A 21695-nucleotide genomic window follows, 5' to 3' on the forward strand; every position below is an offset into this window, starting at 1 on the left:
TTAAATATTATTGTTTCTGTGACACAAAATAAACTTTTAAGATATTTTCAGGTGAGAATGTAGCTGTGTAAACCTATAATATCTGCTCAATTTATCAAGACATCACATATTTGCAAAAGTGCTCTGATATTTTTGGAGAGGTCTGTTAGCCCACCAGCTCAGTGGCTGACTGGAAGGTCAAGGCTCATTAAAGCTGGCGAGAACAGCGGACTCCCGGGACGTCGCTTGACTGTCTACTAAAAATAAAAATAAAAGCGTTCTAACATCTCACCTGTCTGTTTTTATTCAAACATACATGTATACTATTTTTCTTAATAGAGAGATTAAGCTTGTCTTTCTGTCATGTAGTGATTGTACTTAACTGTATAAAGCCTATTAGACATTATAAAACAAATCATATGCAATGGCGAATTTTGCCAAACTGCTTAAAATACCTTTTTAAACTCTTTTTTTTCCCTTAAAGAAATCTACTAAAAATTGCTAGGTGGCAATTTTTTACATCATGTGTGATTTCCATTCCAAATATTAATCACAGTTAAATTGACGGGAGATGGCAGTAAAAACTCTGAAGCTGAGGTATCACCAACTACACTGCCGTTCCAATTGTAGAATGATTGCGCTGCGTTCTGGGGAAGTCTGGACTTCCGTCTAATTTTACAAAGTACAGACTAGCAAAAACAGACTTGCATACTTGAGTACTTAGACAACACCTGTGTTTCCGTCTGTGTTTTCCAGCTGACAAACTGGCCTGTAATGAGTGTGAATGTCAGTGTGCTGGGGGCCTATATGTGAGTATAGCGCATTTAGTATATTTACATAGAGTATTTCTGATAAGGTATCAGTGAGTTAACCACTAAGACTTAGTATCATTTCAAAGGGTATTCAAAGAGTATATTTCATTTACTGAAGGAACTGTAATATCATTTGAGTTAAAAAAAAAACAAAAACAAAAAAAACGTGTGTTTTTGTACATTGTCTGTCCTACCCTTATGTTCAGTAAATGTTCAGTTTCTGTCCTAAAGAGTGGTCTGGGGTCAATTCTTTCTTTAATGTTTATACAGGCAAGGGATTTACTGTTAGTATCCCTGATTCCTGTCCATACGAGAACCATTTGTGGTATCTGTGCTATAAAGAACCCAACACCCCAACTAGGAGGTCGAAACTGAGGTAAGTGGGGTTAGACTCAGTATAACGAGTGGGTTGCTACATGTACAAGGACTTCTGACCTTAAACAAGAGCAATAAACTACAAAAAATCTGAGACCAAGTCTATCAAAATGTCCAGCATGGATATATGAAAAATGAAGAGGCACTGCATTGTATATAAAATGAAATATACTTGGGGAAGACTACTACATTTATTGCGGTAACCACACAGGTTTAAAGCTGTTTTGTGGGAGGAGCAAGAGCTGGTCTGGTGTTTTGGGGAAGTCAAACCCAGGGTCGGAACTGCTTCAGTAATGCCTACCATGAGTCTTATTTTTAATTAATTGAAAATAATAATCCAAAAAAAACAAAACAAAAAAAAAAACTAACCAAGCTCAAATGTGTCCTATTACAGGCAATCACATGGGTATATTTCACATTGACCAATACCTCTTTTTTTTTTAAAACTGAACAAACATGTCCTAAGTTCTGAGGTTGCTAATACAGGATGAAGAAACTTTCCTTCTACTTCTGTGGATGCCATGTCTTAGACAATCTGAGGTTTTTATTACACTGTTTTCGCCCCTTTATGAAGTATTTACACCAAAAGTGTTAGTGGGGGGAAAAGAAAGTGAAAAAAAAGTTTGAGAGAACTGTTAACAAATAGGTCACCTGTAATAAATGGGTTACAGTCTTATGAAACATTCCATCAGTTTTTCATTGCACACAATGCAGGGGAAAGGTTAGAATAACAATTAAGTGACTTTATTATATTTAGGTTTTTTCCTACTTTCTAAAGAAAATATACTTTCTGCATTAATATGACTTAGAACTGATATTTGGGCAGGATTTATTTTCTCCTTCAAACCATTGGTGTTTTTTTTTTTTTAGATAATTCTCTCTCTCTCTCTCTCTCTCTCTGCTTTTTTGAGTCACTGAAGTTCACCCAGCTGTTCTTTCTTCCTCCTATGATGAAGTCAGGCTCAAAATTCTTGTTTTTTTGTGGGGGGGTTTTGACAAAAACAGTAAATCCGAGCAAATATTTAGGAATATGTTGCTAATAATTGTGTAATGAACAATCAATACTGCAAGAACCTTCAGAATACTGTCAGAAATTGGGATTTTAAGTTTAGTGGACAAAGTGCCTCTGAAATAAAGACTTCTGTTTTTAAGAAAGAATAAAAATCTCAATTTTAAGAAATTTAACATTATGTTGTGTAAATTCAAATTAAACAGTGAATAAATATCACCGATAACCTCCTATACTGATTATTTCTATGAAGACATTTCTATAATGTTTCCCAAAATTCTATATCATTAATGCCCATAAGAAGCTTAAATATGTCATTTGGAAGTTTTTGTCCTACTAGCGTGAAAGGATATTGGTATGTCATAGACACAAAATCTCTCTATATATGTAAGTTTATCAGTTCATAAAGTAATTTTCTAAAAAGAAAGAATAACAAAAACAAAACGTGACTATAAAAAATGTTATGACTGTTTTTCAGAGTAGAATCATCCACTCAAAGGTAAATAAAAGGTCCCTTAACAATTGCTAAGCTTAGCTGTTTGTGCAACAATATAGATTTTAAATGACAGTGTATGGACATTTTTGAATCCTGACCTGAGAGTTTTAAGTCTACATTGTGGAGTCTCCACTGCGCCAGACAGAAGCTTCACGCCTGAATCATGCACGTTGTTGTTACTCAGGTCCAGCTCTCTCAGACTAGAGGACCGGGAGCTAAGAAACGAGGACAGAGCTTCATAGCTTCTCTCTGAGAGGTTACAGGCGCTCAGTCTGAAAATTAATCAAGAACACAAATAATATGTTTCATATATTTAATCACATTTTTTTCAGTAATACTATGGAAACCTCATAAGATGCAACAACAAATGGATGGACTTTAATTGGTTAATTTTCAGAAACAAAATATCTCTTGATCTGACCTCAGACTAGTCAGCTTGCAGTTCAGATTTTGCAGTCCAGCAGAAAGACTGTCAGAGCTTCTCAATGAGAGGTTAAAAAGACTCAGTCTGAAAATTAAAACATGAACAATGAAACAACACTCGTTAAACTGTAATCAGGGTTCAGTAAGGAGCTACTTACTACTACATTTAGCGCTATTTACTTGCAATGTGTTTTAAAGAATCCTTATCATCTGAGGTTAAACAGGTTAAAAATGTGACAGTTTCACTTAAAACTAATTTAAAAACAACAATTGATAAAGCGGACATTCATGGGCTAAATCTTTAACTGTTTAATTTTGTCAGCTGAAAAAAAAGACCAAAAGAAAAACAATGAATATACTTGATCTGACCTCAGAGTTCTCAGTTTACAATGTGGACTCTCCATTGCTTCAGACAGAAGCTTCACTCCGGAATCCTCCAAGCTATTGTTACTCAGGTCCAGCTCTCTCAGGCTCGAGGACTGGGAGGTGAGAACTGAGGACAGAGCTCTACAGCTTCTCTCTGAAAGTTCACAGATGCTCAGCCTACAAAAAAATAAGAAAAAATACAGAAAGATTATATTTATGGCATTTGTTCAACCTAGACAATAAAAACTAATATATTGGAGTCCACTAGAAGTTATCGTTAACTAGAAATCTCTTCAGTCATAAAATGAAGGAAACTATTTAAATTTCCTTAAAATCCTAATTACACTTCTGTATTTGCATATAAATAAGTTACAGGCTGTTCAGTGCGCAGGGTCTTTTAGGAGATCCATCTGTGGTGATCTGAATTAGGCTCTCCTGCTCAGACACTGATGACGAAGTAGGCACGGAGGTGAATGGGTGATGTATCCAATCATTTAACCCGCCCATCTATGAGAAGTATCAGCATAACTGCGCCGACAGCTCCTGAAGGTGCATGTTACAGTCATGCTTTACACTGTTTGATAATGTGTGCTTCTGTGTTGTTTTTGACCATGCAGTTCTTCCAAAGGTTTAACTTCTTTATCATGGCCACAACTTTATCGTAAACAATGAATATGGTTGTAGAAATGCGTTGTAATCCGAGAGTGAGTTTGTTCAGACAGGAAAATATATCACACAGATGAGCCAGGCACATAAGGTACTCTACATCATGCAAATGTTCAGACAGGTCAAAGGGATGGTTACTGAAGAAAACCTTACGTTCTTCCCTCAGCTCAAAGAAACAGGTCAGCACTTTCCCTCTTGAGAGCAAGCAAACCTCTGTGTGGAGTAATAAAGTCTCAGGCTTGCTGCCCATCTCATTGCACAATGCAGCAAATAAGTGGGAGTTCAAAAAGTTAACAATTTTTACAGTGGTGTCCAAGACATGTTTCAGACGGACAGGTATTCCCTTTGCAGCAAGAGCCTCTCTGGATGCTGCAGTGTACCCAAGAGGAATCTGGCGCTACTGCTTGCACACGTAAACCACACCTCTGTGTCTCCCAGTCATGGCCCGTGCACCATCAGTGCAGATGCCAACACATCTGTCCCACACGAGTCCATGTGTGATCATGAATGTGTCCAACTTTTGAAAAATATCTACTGCAGTTGTCCTTTCTTCGAGTGGTTTACAGAACAGCGTGTTCTCCTTGACGGTTCCTTCATGAATGTTGCGCAAATATACAAGGAGATGCGCCAGGCCAGCCACATTCGTGGACTCATTCAGTTGTATTGCATAAAATCCACTGTGGCGTATGTGCTGAAGTAGCTGCTGTAAAACATTTTCTGATGTTGCATTGATGAGACAGCATTGTTTGATGATGGAATGGACTGTATTGTCTTTTTTGCCTTTTCCCCTCAACATTCTCACTACCATATCTAAAGCAGCAGGGAGAATGCGGTCCTCCACAATAGTGTGGGGTTTGTTGTTTTTAGCCACTCTAAAATTGACCATGTAAGATGCTTGTGGTCTGTTTTTATTCATAGGATCTGGATCTCGAATACAGCTTTTACTTGTTGAAAGTGATTTTAACTGTCGCTCAAAATATTCTCTTGGTTTATTTTTCAAATGGGGATGATTTGTCTCTAAATGTCTGCGCAATACTTAAGGTTTCATTGAGTTGTGAAACAATACTTGCACAATTATCACATTATGGCTGGGAAAATCACCAGTATTTATACATGTGAACACCAGTGAAATATAATTGTCATCATATTTGCGCTTCTTTGTGTTACAGTCAGAGGCGACATGCTTTCTCCCACTTTGAGGCTCCACATCAGACCCTTCGTTACTTTCCACATGACTGTCTCCATCTATGCTAGCTACTTGGCTAGTAACCACAGATACATCTGTGCTGGCATCCCAATCTGATGAACACATTGTTGAACAATCACCTGCACGGTCACTGGCAAATGCATCTTCAGATATGAGCTGACTGGTGGTAGTGGCCACTGTTTCGGTGGCAGAGCATTTTTTCTGGTTAACCATTTGTCCATTTCTTCAACAGTGCAACTTCAACAGTCAGGCGTCAGTCAATTGGGGAAGTCGCACCCATGTATTTTGTCAGTGCAATTGTTTTGCTAAACACCAGAGGGTGGTATATACACATGTATGTAATAGCCACATTAAACTGTATTAGTGCAAATTTAGGTGTTTTGAATTGGTAATTACCCTGTCCCATGTATCACCTACAGCCTCTCCCATACCCCCGAGGGTAGGTGTACCCTAGTTTGGAAACCAGCGCAATAAAGAATAATAATATAGAAAAAAGTGAACTCCCATATTGAACTGAGCAGTGCACTAATGCAGAGAAATTACTTTAGAACACCAGAGATGAAATGAATGATAACTGAAGAGTAAACAGTAACAGAACACTGGACTGGTCCATGAGCTTTTGGTACAAAGAAAAAAGTTCTGGAAGGTACTTTGATAAGTGATAAACCCACAGATGTCTCAGAAATGCTGATAATTTCTGCTGCTCTGACAACTTAAAAGGATCATATGCTTGCAGATGATCATTCATTTCAATTTTTAAGGTTTTTTAATGGATCAGCACCCATCACAATGTTTAAATTTGTTAATTGCTCACTTGATTGTTTTTTTGTTAAGTAGAATCAACATTTCAAAAATAAAGGGATGAGTACATTTTTACTTACAAAGCTTTGTTGGAGGCTTTGATCACCGGTAGGAGTTTTAGAAAAGCCTCCTCTGAAGCAGAGTATTTCTTCAGGTCAAACACATCCAGATCTTTTTCTGATGACAGTAAAATGAAGACCAGAGCTGACCACTGAGCAGGAGAAAGTTTCTCCGTGGAGAGACTTCCTGAAGTCAGACACTGTTGGATCTCCTCCACTAAAGAACTGTCATTCAGTTCATTCAGACAGTGGAACAGATTGATGCTTTTCTCTGCAGATAGATTCTCACTGAGCTTCTTCTTGATGTACTGGACTGTTTCCTGACTGCTCTGTAAGTTTCTTCCTGTCTGTGTGAGCATTCCTCGTAGGAGAATCTGACTGTTCTCTAGTGAAAGACCCAGGAGGAAGCGGAGGAACAAGTCCAGGTGTCCATTTGGACTCTGTAAGGCCTTGTCCACAGCACTCTGGTGGAAGTGCTTAAATGTAGATTGTCCCGTTTCAGACTTCTGGGAGGTTGTTTGTTCTTTCAGCAGATTGAGTCCAGAGTTGATGAAGGTCAGATGGACATGAAGAGCAGCCAGAAACTCCTGAACACTCAGGTGGATGAAGCAGAACACCTTGTCCTGGTACAGTCCACTCTCCTCTTTAAAGATCTGTGTGAACACTCCTGAGTACACTGAGGCTGCTCTGATATCGATGCCACACTCTGCCAGGTCTGATTCATAGAAGATCAGGTTTCCTTTCTGCAGCTGATCAAAAGCCAGTTTTCCCAGAGAATCAATCATCTTCCTGCTCTCTGGACTCCAGTGTGGATCTGTCTCAGCTCCTTCATCATACTTGACCTTCTTCACTTTGGCCTGAACCACCAGGAAGTGGATGTACATCTCAGTCAGGGTCTTGGGCAGCTGTCCTCCCGTTCTGGTTTTCAGCACATCCTCCAGAACTGTAGCAGTGATCCAGCAGAAGACTGGGATGTGGCACATGATGTGGAGGCTTCGTGATGTCTTGATGTGGGAGATGAGCCTGCTGGCCTGCTCCTCATCTCTGAATCTCTTCCTGAAGTACTCCTCCTTCTGCAGGTCAGTGAATCCTCTGACCTCTGTTACCATGGAAACACAGTCAGGAGGGATTTGATTGGCTGCTGCAGGTCGTGTGGTTATCCAGAGGCGAGCAGAGGGAAGCAGGTTCCCCCTGATGAGATTTATTAGCAGCACATCCACTGAGGTGGACTTTCTAGGGTCAGTTAGGATTGTAGTTTTGTGGAAGTCCAGAGGAAGTCGACACTCATCCAGACCATCAAAGATGAACACAACCTGGAAGTCTTCAATGCTGCTGATTCCTCCTTCTTTGGTTTCAGTAAAGAAGTGATGAACAAGTTCCACCAAGCTGAACTTTTCCTCTTTCAGCACATTCAGCTCTCTGAAAGTAAATGGAAATATGAACTGGATGTCCTGGTTGGCTTTGTCTTCAGCCCAGTCCAGAGTGAACTTCTGAGTTAAAACTGTTTTCCCAATGCCAGCCACTCCATTTGTCAGCACTGTTCTGATTGGTTCATCTCTTCCAGGTGAATCTTTAAACATGTCTTCTTGTCTGACTCTGGTTTCTGGTCTATCTGATTTCCTGGATGCAGTTTCAATCTGTCTGACCTCATGTTCATCATTGATCTCTGCAGTCCCTCCCTCTGTGATGTAGAGCTTTGTGTAGATCTTATTCAGAAGGGTTGGGTTTCCTGCTTTAGCAATCCCCTCAAACACACACTGGAACTTCTTCTTCAACTTAGATTTAAGCAGAGGCTGACAACTTTGAAGAGCCTCTAAATAAATCATTAAAAATAACAAGAAAAAAAAACAGTCTGTTTATTTCTTTGTCTTTTTTTTTTTTTTTGCATTTTTACATATTTTTTCTTCAAATGTACTTAGATCTCAAATTACAATACTGAAGAAATCTTATTAATTATAAGTGCACCATCCTGCTATTAAAGTGAAGAGAAAATTGTTTCAGTTACATTAGTACTAAACCAAAAAGCTTGGATGCCGGACATTGTTTACATTCTAATGTTTATTCATATTTCTTGTAGTTTTTTTCACTTCAGGGTATCTGCCTGGAGGATAGACAGCAGGTAGTATTTTGCCTGTTACCAGCATGATGAGGAAGTGGGAGAGAAGCAAACAGCTGCTGACGTTGTTTATATTCAACAGTGAATGATTTAGTCTATCTTCTTGGACATACGCAGATGGATATTAGCCATCACATAACAATCATATATTTACCAGCATTCCCTTTAACAAGTTTTAGATCATTTTATTATATTATCAAATCTGTGTCTTTTAGTGATTGTACACAGGGCAAGAGCATGGTGACAACTGATCACTCATACCAACATTTACCATCTTTGTGTTTGGTTTTAAACAGGTTTTAAACTGTGATGAAGGACGGGCAAAGATATCACTTTTCCTCTTCCTTTTTGATCAAGTGTGTACTTCCACTGACATTTTAACGAATGGTCTCAAAGAGTTACTTAAATTACTTTTCCTCTTGTTTGGATTGTTGTGTTATTTGTGCTTCTTCAATGTTGATGTCATGAAAATACATCTGTCTTCATTCACTGAGTGATGCTCAGCTTGAGATACAACAAATCATCACCAAACCAAAGAAGCTCCTGTTCTGTTATAATTTTAATAAATGGAACTTCTGCACAGTCACACTAAAGGTTTTTAAACCTACATATGTAAAATTAAAAAAAATGGCTTTGTGGCTTGTGTAACCAATGGGAACATTTAAAAACTAAACAGGTTTTCAACTCTGGACTTCTCCAAATTTTGTCACTAAAAATCCCACTGAACTTTCATGCTGTCTTTCAACTGCTACCTACACTGTTTCAAATAAACGTCTGAGGGGAATTCAATATTTCACATTAAATTCCTGCCGTAAACTCGAAAATGGATTATGCACATTGTGACTCTTAGAAGACTGGAATATTTTTCCTTTATGGGCTTCTGAAGCACTCAAGGCAATCAGTTTTCACGGTTTTAACAACTAAATAAGATTACTGTTCACATAAATAGAGCTAAGAAAAAAATCAATGTTAAAAAAATAATTCTGAGCAGTCTATTTTAAGTTAAACGCTTATGTGATATAATTTCTCTCAAGTGTAATACTTTAGTTTACTATTCTCTGTAAGTACAACACACTTAAAGCCCTTGGTTAGTACAACATACTTCTTATTCCACCTCATTACTTTTCAGGGAGTTGTTTTCAGCATGTCTCTAAGAGATTTTTTTATTCTTTTGTACATGTTTGTAGTTTGTACATGTGATGATTGTGGTCAGAGTGGTCTTGCAGGCAAGGATTTAAGAGGTAATTGCAGGGTTTATTCTGCTACCAATACATCTAACGATCTTCAATCCTTCATGGCCGTTTGGGAAAGGGTTTTTTTTTTCCATTGTGAGCAGCCCTTTAATAAATCCAAATGTATGTTGTGGAATGAAGTTCCCGCTTTCTGCTTTTCATTATATTAAATTCTGAGGTTTTACACTTCACATCTCAACAAACTACAGAGAAAAGTGGACTCACCTTTTTGAGCAGATGGATCAGAGTATAAACGCAGCTGAGAGAAAAGGGAGAGATCTATAGTCTGAAGATGTCTGACCATTATCCTGCTGGCTTTGTCCCCTTTCTTCCTCACTGTATCAATGAAGCAACGTGCCTTATCTGCTCTGACTGGGTTCCCTTCCAGTATTGATTCTTTCTCCAATTCATTTAAGACACCGTCACTTACAAGGGCCTCAAGGAGCTGTTTAAGGATTTCTGTTGACACCCTCCAAACAAAAGCTGACCGCACCCTGGCAAGCTCCTCTTCTACAAGAAGAAGGAAGAGACATAAACATGTATCCCCCTCAAACATTGATGCCAAGGGGATCATTCTGAGTAAAGTTGCTTTCTTTTCCAAGCCCCTTAGACTGACAGTTGTCATGTTATGAAAATGTGCCAAAGAAAGATTAAGACATGTTGCAACAGATTTGAATTCGTGACCATTTTTAAAGACAGTATATAGATACAGGGAGTGCAGAATTATTAGGCAAATGAGTATTTTGTCCACATCATCCTCTTCATGCATGTTGTCTTACTCCAAGCTGTATAGGCTCGAAAGCCTACTACCAATTAAGCATATTAGGTGATGTGCATCTCTGTAATGAGAAGGGGTGTGGTCTAATGACATCAACACCCTATATCAGGTGTGCATAATTATTAGGCAACTTCCTTTCCTTTGGCAAAATGGGTCAAAAGAAGGACTTGACAGGCTCAGAAAAGTCAAAAATAGTGAGATATCTTGCAGAGGGATGCAGCAGTCTTAAAATTGCAAAGCTTCTGAAGCGTGATCATCGAACAATCAAGCGTTTCATTCAAAATAGTCAACAGGGTGGCAAGAAGCGTGTGGAAAAACCAAGGCGCAAAATAACTGCCCATGAACTGAGAAAAGTCAAGCGTGCAGCTGCCAAGATGCCACTTGCCACCAGTTTGGCCATATTTCAGAGCTGCAACATCACTGGGTGCCCAAAAGCACAAGGTGTGCAATACTCAGAGACATGGCCAAGGTAAGAAAGGCTGAAAGACGACCACCACTGAACAAGACACACAAGCTGAAACGTCAAGACTGGGCCAAGAAATATCTCAAGACTGATTTTTCTAAGGTTTTATGGACTGATGAAATGAGAGTGAGTCTTGATGGGCCAGATGGATGGGCCCGTGGCTGGATTGGTAAAGGGCAGAGAGCTCCAGTCCGACTCAGACGCCAGCAAGGTGGAGGTGGAGTACTGGTTTGGGCTGGTATCATCAAAGATGAGCTTGTGGGGCCTTTTCGGGTTGAGGATGGAGTCAAGCTCAACTCCCAGTCCTACTGCCAGTTTCTGGAAGACACCTTCTTCAAGCAGTGGTACAGGAAGAAGTCTGCATCCTTCAAGAAAAACATGATTTTCATGCAGGACAATGCTCCATCACACGCGTCCAAGTACTCCACAGCGTGGCTGGCAAGAAAGGGTATAAAAGAAGAAAAACTAATGACATGGCCTCCTTGTTCACCTGATCTGAACCCCATTGAGAACCTGTGGTCCATCATCAAATGTGAGATTTACAAGGAGGGAAAACAGTACACCTCTCTGAACAGTGTCTGGGAGGCTGTGGTTGCTGCTGCACGCAATGTTGATGGTGAACAGATCAAAACACTGACAGAATCCATGGATGGCAGGCTTTTGAGTGTCCTTGCAAAGAAAGGTGGCTATATTGGTCGCTGATTTGTTTTTGTTTTGTTTTTGAATGTCAGAAATGTATATTTGTGAATGTGGAGATGTTATATTGGTTTCACTGGTAAAAATAAATAATTGAAATGGGTATATATTTGTTTTTGTTAAGTTGCCTAATAATTATGCACAGTAATAGTCACCTGCACACACAGATATCCCCTAAAATAGCTAAAACTAAAAACAAACTAAAAACTACTTCCAAAAACATTCAGCTTTGATATTAATGAGTTTTTTGGGTTCATTGAGAACATGGTTGTTGTTCAATAATAAAATTATTCCTCAAAAATACAACTTGCCTAATAATTCTGCACTCCCTGTAACTATGTGCAAGTGCTCTGACATTTTTTTTTCTCCAATAAGCGTTACAAAAAGGCAAAGGGTTGTACCTCGTCTCTTTACATCCATACAGCTCATCAGACAAACCATTGATCTCCTACCTGCTGTAGAAGCTGCTTTAGTTGGTGGTTCTTCTACAGGTTCTTTCATCATCTTTCTATGAAAACATGAGAAGATGATTTTAACAGAAGAAATTGTGAACACAGCCATGTGTCACATTAATTTATTTATATTAAGGTTTTAGTGTCTCGGCCACATACATCCAAAACTGACCTGTTTGAAATAAAACATCAATGACATGTGAATGTGGTGGTAACCACATGATAATAAGGTAATAATGGTTGATGCTTTTACTTTTTCAGGTATTAGTTCAGTGCAATAATAAAATAATCTAACCTTGTAAACCACAAATGCATCCTTATCCTCATCTTTAACTTATACTGTCAGTCTTCAGTTTTATACCCAAACTGGGTATAGAAGTGTGATCCTCCTACAGTAATGTGTGTATGTGTATATATATATATATATATATACACACATATATTCCCAGTGGAACCACCAAAGCAGCTGGATAGCGTAGTGGTTAAACTACACGCCTTTGGAGCAGAAGATCGCAAGTTCGATTCCTGCCTAGGGCGTCTGTATCCAGTAAGGGTCCTAAGGCTAGACCCCCTATGCTAAGCGAGCCTACCGCAGACATGAGCGAGACAGATAAATATGAAGGCATGCCGGCTCGGACGTCGCCCGGATCAACAAGGTCCGCGTCAGGTGTTGAGGAACCAGGGAGCCCTGATGACAAGTGGGCTACTGGAACAAGAAGGCATTGGTGGGCAAGAGACGAAAACAGGGCGTTGTTGGAATGCTACTACGCAAGTAACCCTGGCGGAAGGGGTTACATGAATAGGATGAGGGACCTATGGATTCTTCGATACCCAACATCCACAATGAGGGCGAAACAACTAGTAGCTCAGTGTTCCAACATTTGAAAGAAGGGACTGCTCTCACAGTTAGAGATTGACGAGGTACAACATAAATGCTACGGCAAGGAGGAGTCAGAACGCCAGGTCAGGGGGGAGATATCATCACCCCCACCCGAGATTGGGTACATAGCCCCAAGTGCGATAAGAGAAGGATCGTTGAGTGCCAGAGGAACTGACCTGAAGGATAGGATCATGGCCAAGCTTAAAACCTGGATCCCCCGTAGCCGGTTACCAAGATTACGTGAAGTACCCTCAGAAGGTCTGCTAGATGATGTTAACGCAGCACTACGGATGATACCTACAAGCTGATCTACACTACGGCAGCAGTGATCAGTGAGATGCTTGGCTACAAGTTGAACAGCCACAAGGGGCAATACCCTCCATGGAGGAGTAGCACGAAGGGAGGTTAGCCAACTAACGGAGTTGCGACAAAGAAGGTGCATAAGAAATACAGCAAGCTGCCCATACCTGCGGCCTTGGAAACTGCCAAGCAAAGACTCACAGCCTTGGCCAGCCGCTTGAGGAGGTACACCAGAGAGAGAGAAGGCAGGAGAATAAACCAGCTGTTCTTCACAGAACCAGCAAAGGTGTACTCTCAGTGGCAAGGGAACAATAAGAGAACAGCACCACCAAGGCTGGAGACGGAGCAATACTGGAAGAGCATATGGGAGAAGGACGCAACCCATAACGGCAATGCTCAGTGGCTAGTGGATCTGAGGGCAGACCATAGCGACCTCCCTGAACAGGGTCCAGTAACCATCACAGTGGCAGACATCCAAGAAAGGGTCTGAAGAATATAAAGAATTGGACAGCACCAGGGCCCGACATGGTTCACGCCTACTGGCTGAAGAAGCTGACTGCACTCCACGAGCGTCTGGCAGCACAAATGAACCAGCTGCTAGTTAACGAGAGACACCCGGAATGGCTAACCGAAGGTCGGACGGTCCTGATCCCCAAGGACCCCAAGAAGGGACCGGTCCCATCCAACTACCGACCAATAACCTGCCTCAGTACTACATGGAAGCTCCTGTCAGGCATCATATCGGCTAAGATGAACAGGCACATGGGTCAATACATGAGCGGGGCACAGAAAGGGATTGGCAAGAATACCAGAGGTGCAAAACACCAGCTACTGGTAGACAGAACAGACTGACCAACCTGTGCACAGCCTGGATTGATTACAAGAAGGCCTATGACTCAATGCCCCACAGCTGGATACTGGAATGCCTAGAATTGTATAAGATCAACAGGACCCTAAGAGCCTTCATCAGGAACTCAATGGGGATGTGGCACACAACACTAGAGGCCAACTCCAAGCCCATAGCACAAGTCACCATCAAGTGCGGGATCTACCAAGGAGATGCTCTGTCCCCACTGCTGTTCTGCATAGGCCTGAACCCCCTCAGTGAGATCATTAACAAGACTGGCTACGGATACTGACTACGGAACGGAGCAGTTGTCAGTCACCTCCTGTACATGGATGACATCAAGCTGTATGCCAAGAGTGAACGAGACATCGATTCACTGATACACACTACCAGGATATACAGCAATGACATTGGAATGTCATTCGGACTGGAGAAGTGTAGTCGGATGGTAACAAAGAGAGGGAAGGTAGTCAGAACTGAGGGGATTGAACTACCAGAAGGCAACATTGCAGACATAGAGGACAGTTACAAGTACCTGGGGATCCCGCAAGCGAATGGGAACCATGAAGAGGCCGCTAGGAAAGCTGCAACCACCAAGTACCTGCAAAGGGTCAGGCAAGTCCTGAGGAGTCAGCTGAACGGTAAGAACAAGATCCGGGCCATCAACACCTCGCCCTGCCCGTGATCAGGTACCCTGCTGGGGTAATAGGCTGGCCAAAGGAGGAGATAGAAGCCACTGACATCAAGACAAGAAAGCTCCTTACCATGCATGGAGGGTTTCACCCCAAGTCCAGCACCCTGAGGCTGTACGCTAAGCGGAAGGAAGGGGCCGGGGACTGGTGAGTGTCAGCACCACAGTCCAGGATGAGACAAGAAACATCCACGAATACATCACGAAGATGGCCCCAACTGACAGCGTGCTCAGTGAATACCTCAGGCAGCAGAAACCCAAGAAAGAGGAGGAAGGCGAGGAACCATCATGGAAGGACAGGCCCCTGCACGGTATGTACCACCGGCAGATAGAGGAGGTGGCTGATATCCAGAAATCCTACCAGTGGCTGGACAAAGCTGGACTGAAAGACAGCACAGAGGCACTAATCATGGCAGCACAAGAACAAGCTCTGAGTACAAGATCCATAGAGGCTGGGGTCTATCACACCAGGCAAGACCCCAGGTGCAGGCTGTGTAAAGATGCCCCAGAGACAATCCAGCACATAACAGCAGGGTGCAAGATGCTAGCAGGCAAGGCATACATGGAACGCCATAACCAAGTGGCGGCATAGTGTACAGGAGTATATGTGCGAGTATAACCTGGAAGTCCCGAGGTCAAAATGGGAGATGCCCCAAGGGTGATGGAGAATGACCGAGCTAAGATCCTGTGGGACTTCCAGATGCAGACGGACAAAATGGTGGTGGCTAACCAACCGGACATAGTGGTGGTAGACAAACAGAAGAAGACGGCTGTAGTGATCGATGTAGCTGTTCCGAATGACAGCAATATCAGGAAGAAGGAACACGAGAAGCTGGAGAAATACCAAGGGCTCAGAGAAGAGCTCGAGAGGATGTGGAGGGTGAAGGTAACGGTGGTCCCCGTGGTAATCGGAGCACTAGGTGCGGTGACTCCCAAGCTAGGCGAGTGGCTCCAGCAGATCCCGGGAACAACATCGGAGATCTCTGTCCAGAAGAGCGCAGTCCTGGGAACAGCTAAGATACTGCAGGGACCCTCAAGCTCCCAGGCCTCTGGTAGAGGACCCGAGCTTGAAGGATAAAACCGCCCGCAGGGGGCGTGCTGGAGTGTTTTTTTTTTTTATATATATATATATATATATATATATATATACATACATACATATATGTAGATATATAGATATATATAAAATTAAGAATATTTAGCCGAAAGTTTATTAACTTTGCTGCAATTCTCAACAGGCATCAGCGCGGTGACATACACTGTCCTTTAGTGCTGGAGCAGCAGGAACACCAGTTAATCTGAAATCTCTTTGTCTCTCTAAAACAAAGTGACAGCAGACTGAGTCAAAGAAAGAAATATTATTTAAACACCAAGGATCAGCAGAGTTAATGTGTTGGAGAATTGGACGTTCCAGTTCATTCAAATGCAGCTGCAATCAGAGAAACAGATGCAGAGACAGAGAAATATCATGTGACTGAACAAGAGCTCAGCCTTCTGGTTCAAACTCTGTACAGACACAAGAGACAGCAGCACCAAGTGATGATTTCAATGACCTTGTTCCTGTTAAACACAGTTACAGTTTTAACAGAATGTTTTACTGAAGTTGTTTGAAAACACGTTTGGTATTATTACTATTACCTGGTTAGTACTTTTTTCTGTGTTGTGTGTTGTAGTACAATCTGAACTTTTATTTGGGTCCAAAAATGTTGGACAGAAAGCAGAATCTCATCTAAACCAGATGTGCAAACCCACAGAGCCGAGAGCAAAGGTAAGTAAGTAAGTAAGTAAACTTTATTTATTAAGCGCTTTTCACAGATAGACCATCACAAAGCGCTGTACATAAATAAACAATAAAATCAATAGACAATGTACACAATATAAAAGATCACATGTAAATAATGTAAAAATATAAAATATGAAGAGATCAACAAAAGGCTTGTTTAAACAGAAAGGTTTTTAACTGTTTTTTAAAACAATCCACAGAGTCAAGCAAACGTAACTGTAGTGGTAAATTGTTCCACAGCCTTGGTGCAACAGACTGAAAGGCTCTGTCCCCTTTTGTCTTAAGTCGTGTACGGGGAACAACTAAGAGACTCTGAGTCTGTGAGCGGAGATGACGAGCAGAAGTGTATTTTATAAGAAGCTTGGATAAATAATCTGGGGCCTGGCCATTTAGTGCTCTGTATGTTAAAACAAGAATTTTAAAGCGAATTCTAAACTCAATTGGGAGCCAATGTAAAGAATATAAGATGGGAGTGATGTGAACACGCTTGGTAGAACGAGTTACTAGTCTGGCTGCTGCGTTTTGTATTGCCTGGAGGCGAGAGAGAGATGATTTATCCAAGCTAGTAAACAGGGAATTACAATAATCTAAGCGTGATGACACAAATGCATGAATTAGTTTTTGCAGTTCAGCTGAGGAAACCATATGTCGCAGTTTAGATATGTTTCTTAAATGATAGAAACAGGAACGAGACAAAGATTTTACATGAGAGTCGAGGCCCAGAAAAGAGTCAAATATTACTCCAAGATTTCGAATATTTGACTTGACAGATGGACAGAAGGAGGCAAGAACCTGACTGATTCTAGAATGTAGCTCAGGAGGAGCTATGATCATGGTCTCTGTCTTGTTAGTATTTAGGACAAGGTAGTTGCTTGAAAGCCAATCAGAAACCTGGGTTAAGCACTGGACTAGGGTGGACAGCCTATCCAGCTGGTGAGGCTTAAAAGACATATGGAGCTGAATGTCATCAGCATAAAAATGATAAGACAGGTCGCTGAAAGATTGAATGATACCAGCTAAAGGAAGCATATAAAAAGAAAATAGTAATGGACCTAAAACTGAACCCTGTGGGACACCACAGGTCAGGGCAGCAATGTCAGAGGTGAAAGGTATCTCTGCACATCTGCCTGTGTTAGAAGAGGAACTTCAACTTCATGTTGTTACAGTCATGTGACTGTTAGTGGCTCAGAGAGCTGTAAAAAAAAAAAAAGGAAGTGGGGTGTCTAAGCAGTTGCTATGTTTCTGATGTCACACAGACTAGGATAAGGTTTCCAGCAGAGACACTAAAATGCAGCAGTGATTGTGTCTAAACAGACAAACATGAAGTAAATGCATTGAAGCTGCTGTCAGTCTGAGTGTAATCAAATGTCTGATTGAATGTATGTCAAGCACCATAGATAACGTATTGGAATGTGTTACCAGAGGTGTGGACTCGAGTCACATGACTTGGACTCGAGTCAGACTCGAGTCATTAATTTTATGACTTTAGACTTGACTTGAAAAAAGGTTGTAAGACTTGTGACTTGACTTGGACTTTTACACCAGTGACTTGGGACTTGAATTGGACTTGAACCTGTTTACTTGAAAAGACTTGATATTTTACCCAAATCTAAAATTTAACATACATATTATATAAAAAGTGCGGACCATTAATTCACTTCATTCATTCATTCATTCTTACCACACTCCGTATGCATGTGAGCGTGGGCTGTAGCACAGCCAATCAAATTAACCAGATTTTTAAAAAACAAGAACAAAAACGCTCGAGCCAAAAATGCTCCCAAGAGTAATTTCTTTCAGGTACATAAACTACGAAGTAGTCAACAAAAAACGAAATGCAATATGCAAAACATGCAAGAAGAGAATCACAGACGGAGATGGAACAACTTCCAACTTTGTCCGACATTTGAAGTTGCATAAAGAAGGTAGGTGGTGCTTTTTTTTTTTCTTTTTTTCTTTTTTTTGCTACGATGAGACAGCTGACTTCATCTTATTAGCAAATGTTCTTCGGGCTACGTTGATGATACTGTTTGGCTTTAACAGGTATGATATGTTTGTCATGCTATTTTAAATCCGGTCCTGCAAGCGCATCCAAGAATAACATGCAACTTGTTAGCTCAGAATTGTCGGTGAATGGTGAGCAGGGTCCGTTTCAGAAAGTGGGTTCTGTAGCTGTACTCAGTCTCTCTCCGTCTCTTCCCCATCATTAACCCCGTAGATTTAACCCAGTTTAGACTGACAAATATTTATTTTACCATCACATCACAATTCAAAATCACTGTGTTTAATTTGCAATTAGTGTATGGTCGTGTTTAACTTTTGCATGTCTGAGCCAGGGAAAAATTTTTTTTTTTGGTTAGAAAATCTGGCCCACCTTAGTGTGTAATTGAGTAGTCCTGCTATACATGGCCTTTTTCTTCTGTCATTTATGTCAATACATCAAATAAAATACTTTGATCTTATATTATTAGCTGTTGTTTATTTGCAAAGGTTATTCTCAACAGGGATGCTAGACAAAACGGCGTTTTCTACAGACAGCCTAGCATACGCTCTCCACTTGCGAGTGAAAAAAAAAAAAAAAAACACCCCTTCCCTATTGGTGTTAGAGTTTACCATGTCAGCCAATCAAAAAAAATGATAAGGCAACATGTGACATTTGGTTGTTTAGGAGAAGGGGAAGTTTTAGGAGTGACACCATGACGGAAAGCGGGCGAGCGAAAGAAAGAGAGAGAGAGAGAGTTTTCATATGTGAGACATTAGTGACGTTTAGCGTGTTTGGAGGCTGTAGTTAGTTTGTTGTGTAGTTATTGTTTTGTATTGTGTGTCGGTTAGACTGCTGAATTTCATATTTGATCTAAAAAAGCTGTCACAGGCAGATTCCAGTGTAAACGCTGTCTCCACATAGAAAACTGGACTGTTGCACCTCCAGTTGTCAGACCTGCAGGGTTTAGGCCTGTGGTGTTCTCCTCCGTCTTATACTGAACACAAACTACATTTTTGGACTGGCACAAATAATTTGTGTGCCTTCTTATTTGATGCAGCACACCTGATTGTTCTGTAAATAGATTTAAATGGTTATATAAAAAACGCCTGAGGCCTTGGCTGCATTTTTAGGTAAATAGTACCATATAACTTTGTTGTTTGCAAAACTTGTGCATAATTTTTAGAAATGTACAATTTCTATTTGCATTTCAAGTTATGAAAATGATTCGTTAAACATGTAAAAAATATAACTTTTGTTCTACTCGGATTCTGAATTTTTGTCTGAATTTAGATCAACTGTGCTAATATAGTATACCAAAATGAAAAAATAACTCAAATTTCAGATATTTGAGGTTGTGCTGTAAATAATGATACCAAACAAGGCAAGAGAAACATATTTTAAAAGTGAAATATAGAAGTAAAATCAAAAGTAGTCAAGAACGGCCAATTATACCCGGGACCCCAGAGGGTTAAAAAAAAGACTTGAAAGGACTTGAAATTCAAAGTTTCGGACTTGGGACTTGACTTGAAAGTTGTCTGTCTTGACTTGCGACTTGACTCTGACTTGCTTGACTTTACTTGAGACTTGACTTGTGACTTGAGGATAAAGACTTGGGACTTACTTGAGACTTGCAAAACAATGACTTGGTCCCACCTCTGTGTGTTACTATTGAAATCCATGTTGAAAAAGCTAGCAATATAATTCTAAGTTGCATCTATAGGACACCAGGGTCATGCCTTAACACATTCAATGAAAAACTTGCTGCTATGTTTAGCATCCTAAATGATAAAAAAAGTGCAAATAATTTGTGGTGATTTTAATATAGATTTGCCAAATCCAAATGGAGATCAGAAAACAACAGATTTCATCAATACAATGTATAGTAACTGTCTTTTCCCTGTAATTATAAAACCAAGTAGAATAAGAATTGATACAGCTACATTTATAGATAATATATATTTACAAATAAAACTGACTATGAAATAGTAGGTGGACTTCTTATAACTGATATAAGTGGTCATCTTCCTGTTTTGGCAATTTTTCAAAAAATTTTTGGGGTCAAAACTAAACAAAAGAATCAAACATTTGACATGATACGACATAGAACAACGAGAGCCATTGCTGCCCTCCAGGTGGACTTAAAGGAACACAATTGGAATGAGGTTTTTGCAAATGAAGATTCAAATAGTGCATATGATGCATTCTTATCAACTGTAATTTCACTATATGAAAAACATTGTCCTTTAATGAAAATCACAAAAAGCATCACAGATCAAATAAGCCATGGATCACAAAGGGGGTAGAAGATGCATGTAAAAAGAAAAATAATCTATATAAGAGATTTATAAAACAGAGGACAAAAGATGCTGAAATAAAGTACAAGTCATATAAAAATAGATTAGTAAATATTATAAGAACAAGTAAGAAAGAATATTACCACAAATTATTGGAGCAAAGTAGAAGTAACACACAAGAAACATGGAGGTTATTAAATAGTATAATCGAAAAGGGCTCAAAAAATAAGAATTATCCAGACTAAAAAAGATAAAGATAGTGTGCTTGATAAAACTAAAGACATTGCAAATGAATTTAATGATTTCTTTGTAAATGTTGGCTATAATTTAGCAAAAGAAATTCCAGAGTCAAGAAAAAATAACGACCTAAATAAACATATTACTCAGAATGTGTCCTCCATGTTTATTGGTGCTGTAACTCATAGAGAAATAATTAACATTGTGAAAACATTTAAAAATAAAAAGTCCACTGACTGTTTTGGTATTGACATGATATTAATTAAAAGTATTATAGAATATATAGTGAAACCTTTCGCATACATTTGTAATCTGTCCTTTCGAACTGGTGTGTTTCCCTCAAAAATGAAAATAGCAAAAGTTATTCCAATCCATAAAAACAGAGAGAGATGTCAATTTACCAATTACAGGCCAATATCACTACTCCCACAGTTCTCAAAAATTTTAGAAAAGTTATTTGTTAATAGACTTGATAAATATATTGAGAAGCATAATCTCCTAAGTGATAACCAATATGGCTTTAGAGCGAAAAGGTCCACTTGGATGGCAGTGATGGAACTTGTAGAAGGGATATCTAATGCTATAGATAATAAGGAATATACTGTTGGTGTTTTTATAGACTTTAAAAAGGCGTTTGATACAATTGATCATTCTATATTAATGAATAAATTAGAGAGCTTTGGTATAAGAGGCATAGCATACTAGTGGATGAAAAGTTACCTGGATGACAGATATATATATGTCAAAAT

General features: G+C 39.9%; 1 protein-coding gene across 1 annotated transcript in view; it reads right to left on the minus strand.

Moving 5' to 3' along the window:
* Window positions 1–21695, minus strand: part of LOC116314069 (NACHT, LRR and PYD domains-containing protein 12-like) — a 40390-nt gene that overhangs the window by 8435 nt on the left and 10260 nt on the right. The window contains exons 2-8 of the mRNA XM_039607070.1: window positions 11931–11986; window positions 9767–10051; window positions 7666–8006; window positions 6215–6393; window positions 3464–3637; window positions 3093–3179; window positions 2770–2943 (exon numbers count right to left, since the gene is read on the minus strand). Coding sequence (XP_039463004.1) covers window positions 2770–2943; window positions 3093–3179; window positions 3464–3637; window positions 6215–6393; window positions 7666–8006; window positions 9767–10051; window positions 11931–11982 — 1292 coding nt within the window. The 5' untranslated portion in view covers window positions 11983–11986. The remainder of the gene's footprint in view (window positions 1–2769; window positions 2944–3092; window positions 3180–3463; window positions 3638–6214; window positions 6394–7665; window positions 8007–9766; window positions 10052–11930; window positions 11987–21695) is intronic.

The sequence above is a fragment of the Oreochromis aureus genome, linkage group 23 (assembly GCF_013358895.1).
Source record: "Oreochromis aureus strain Israel breed Guangdong linkage group 23, ZZ_aureus, whole genome shotgun sequence".
Lineage (NCBI taxonomy): Eukaryota > Metazoa > Chordata > Actinopteri > Cichliformes > Cichlidae > Oreochromis > Oreochromis aureus.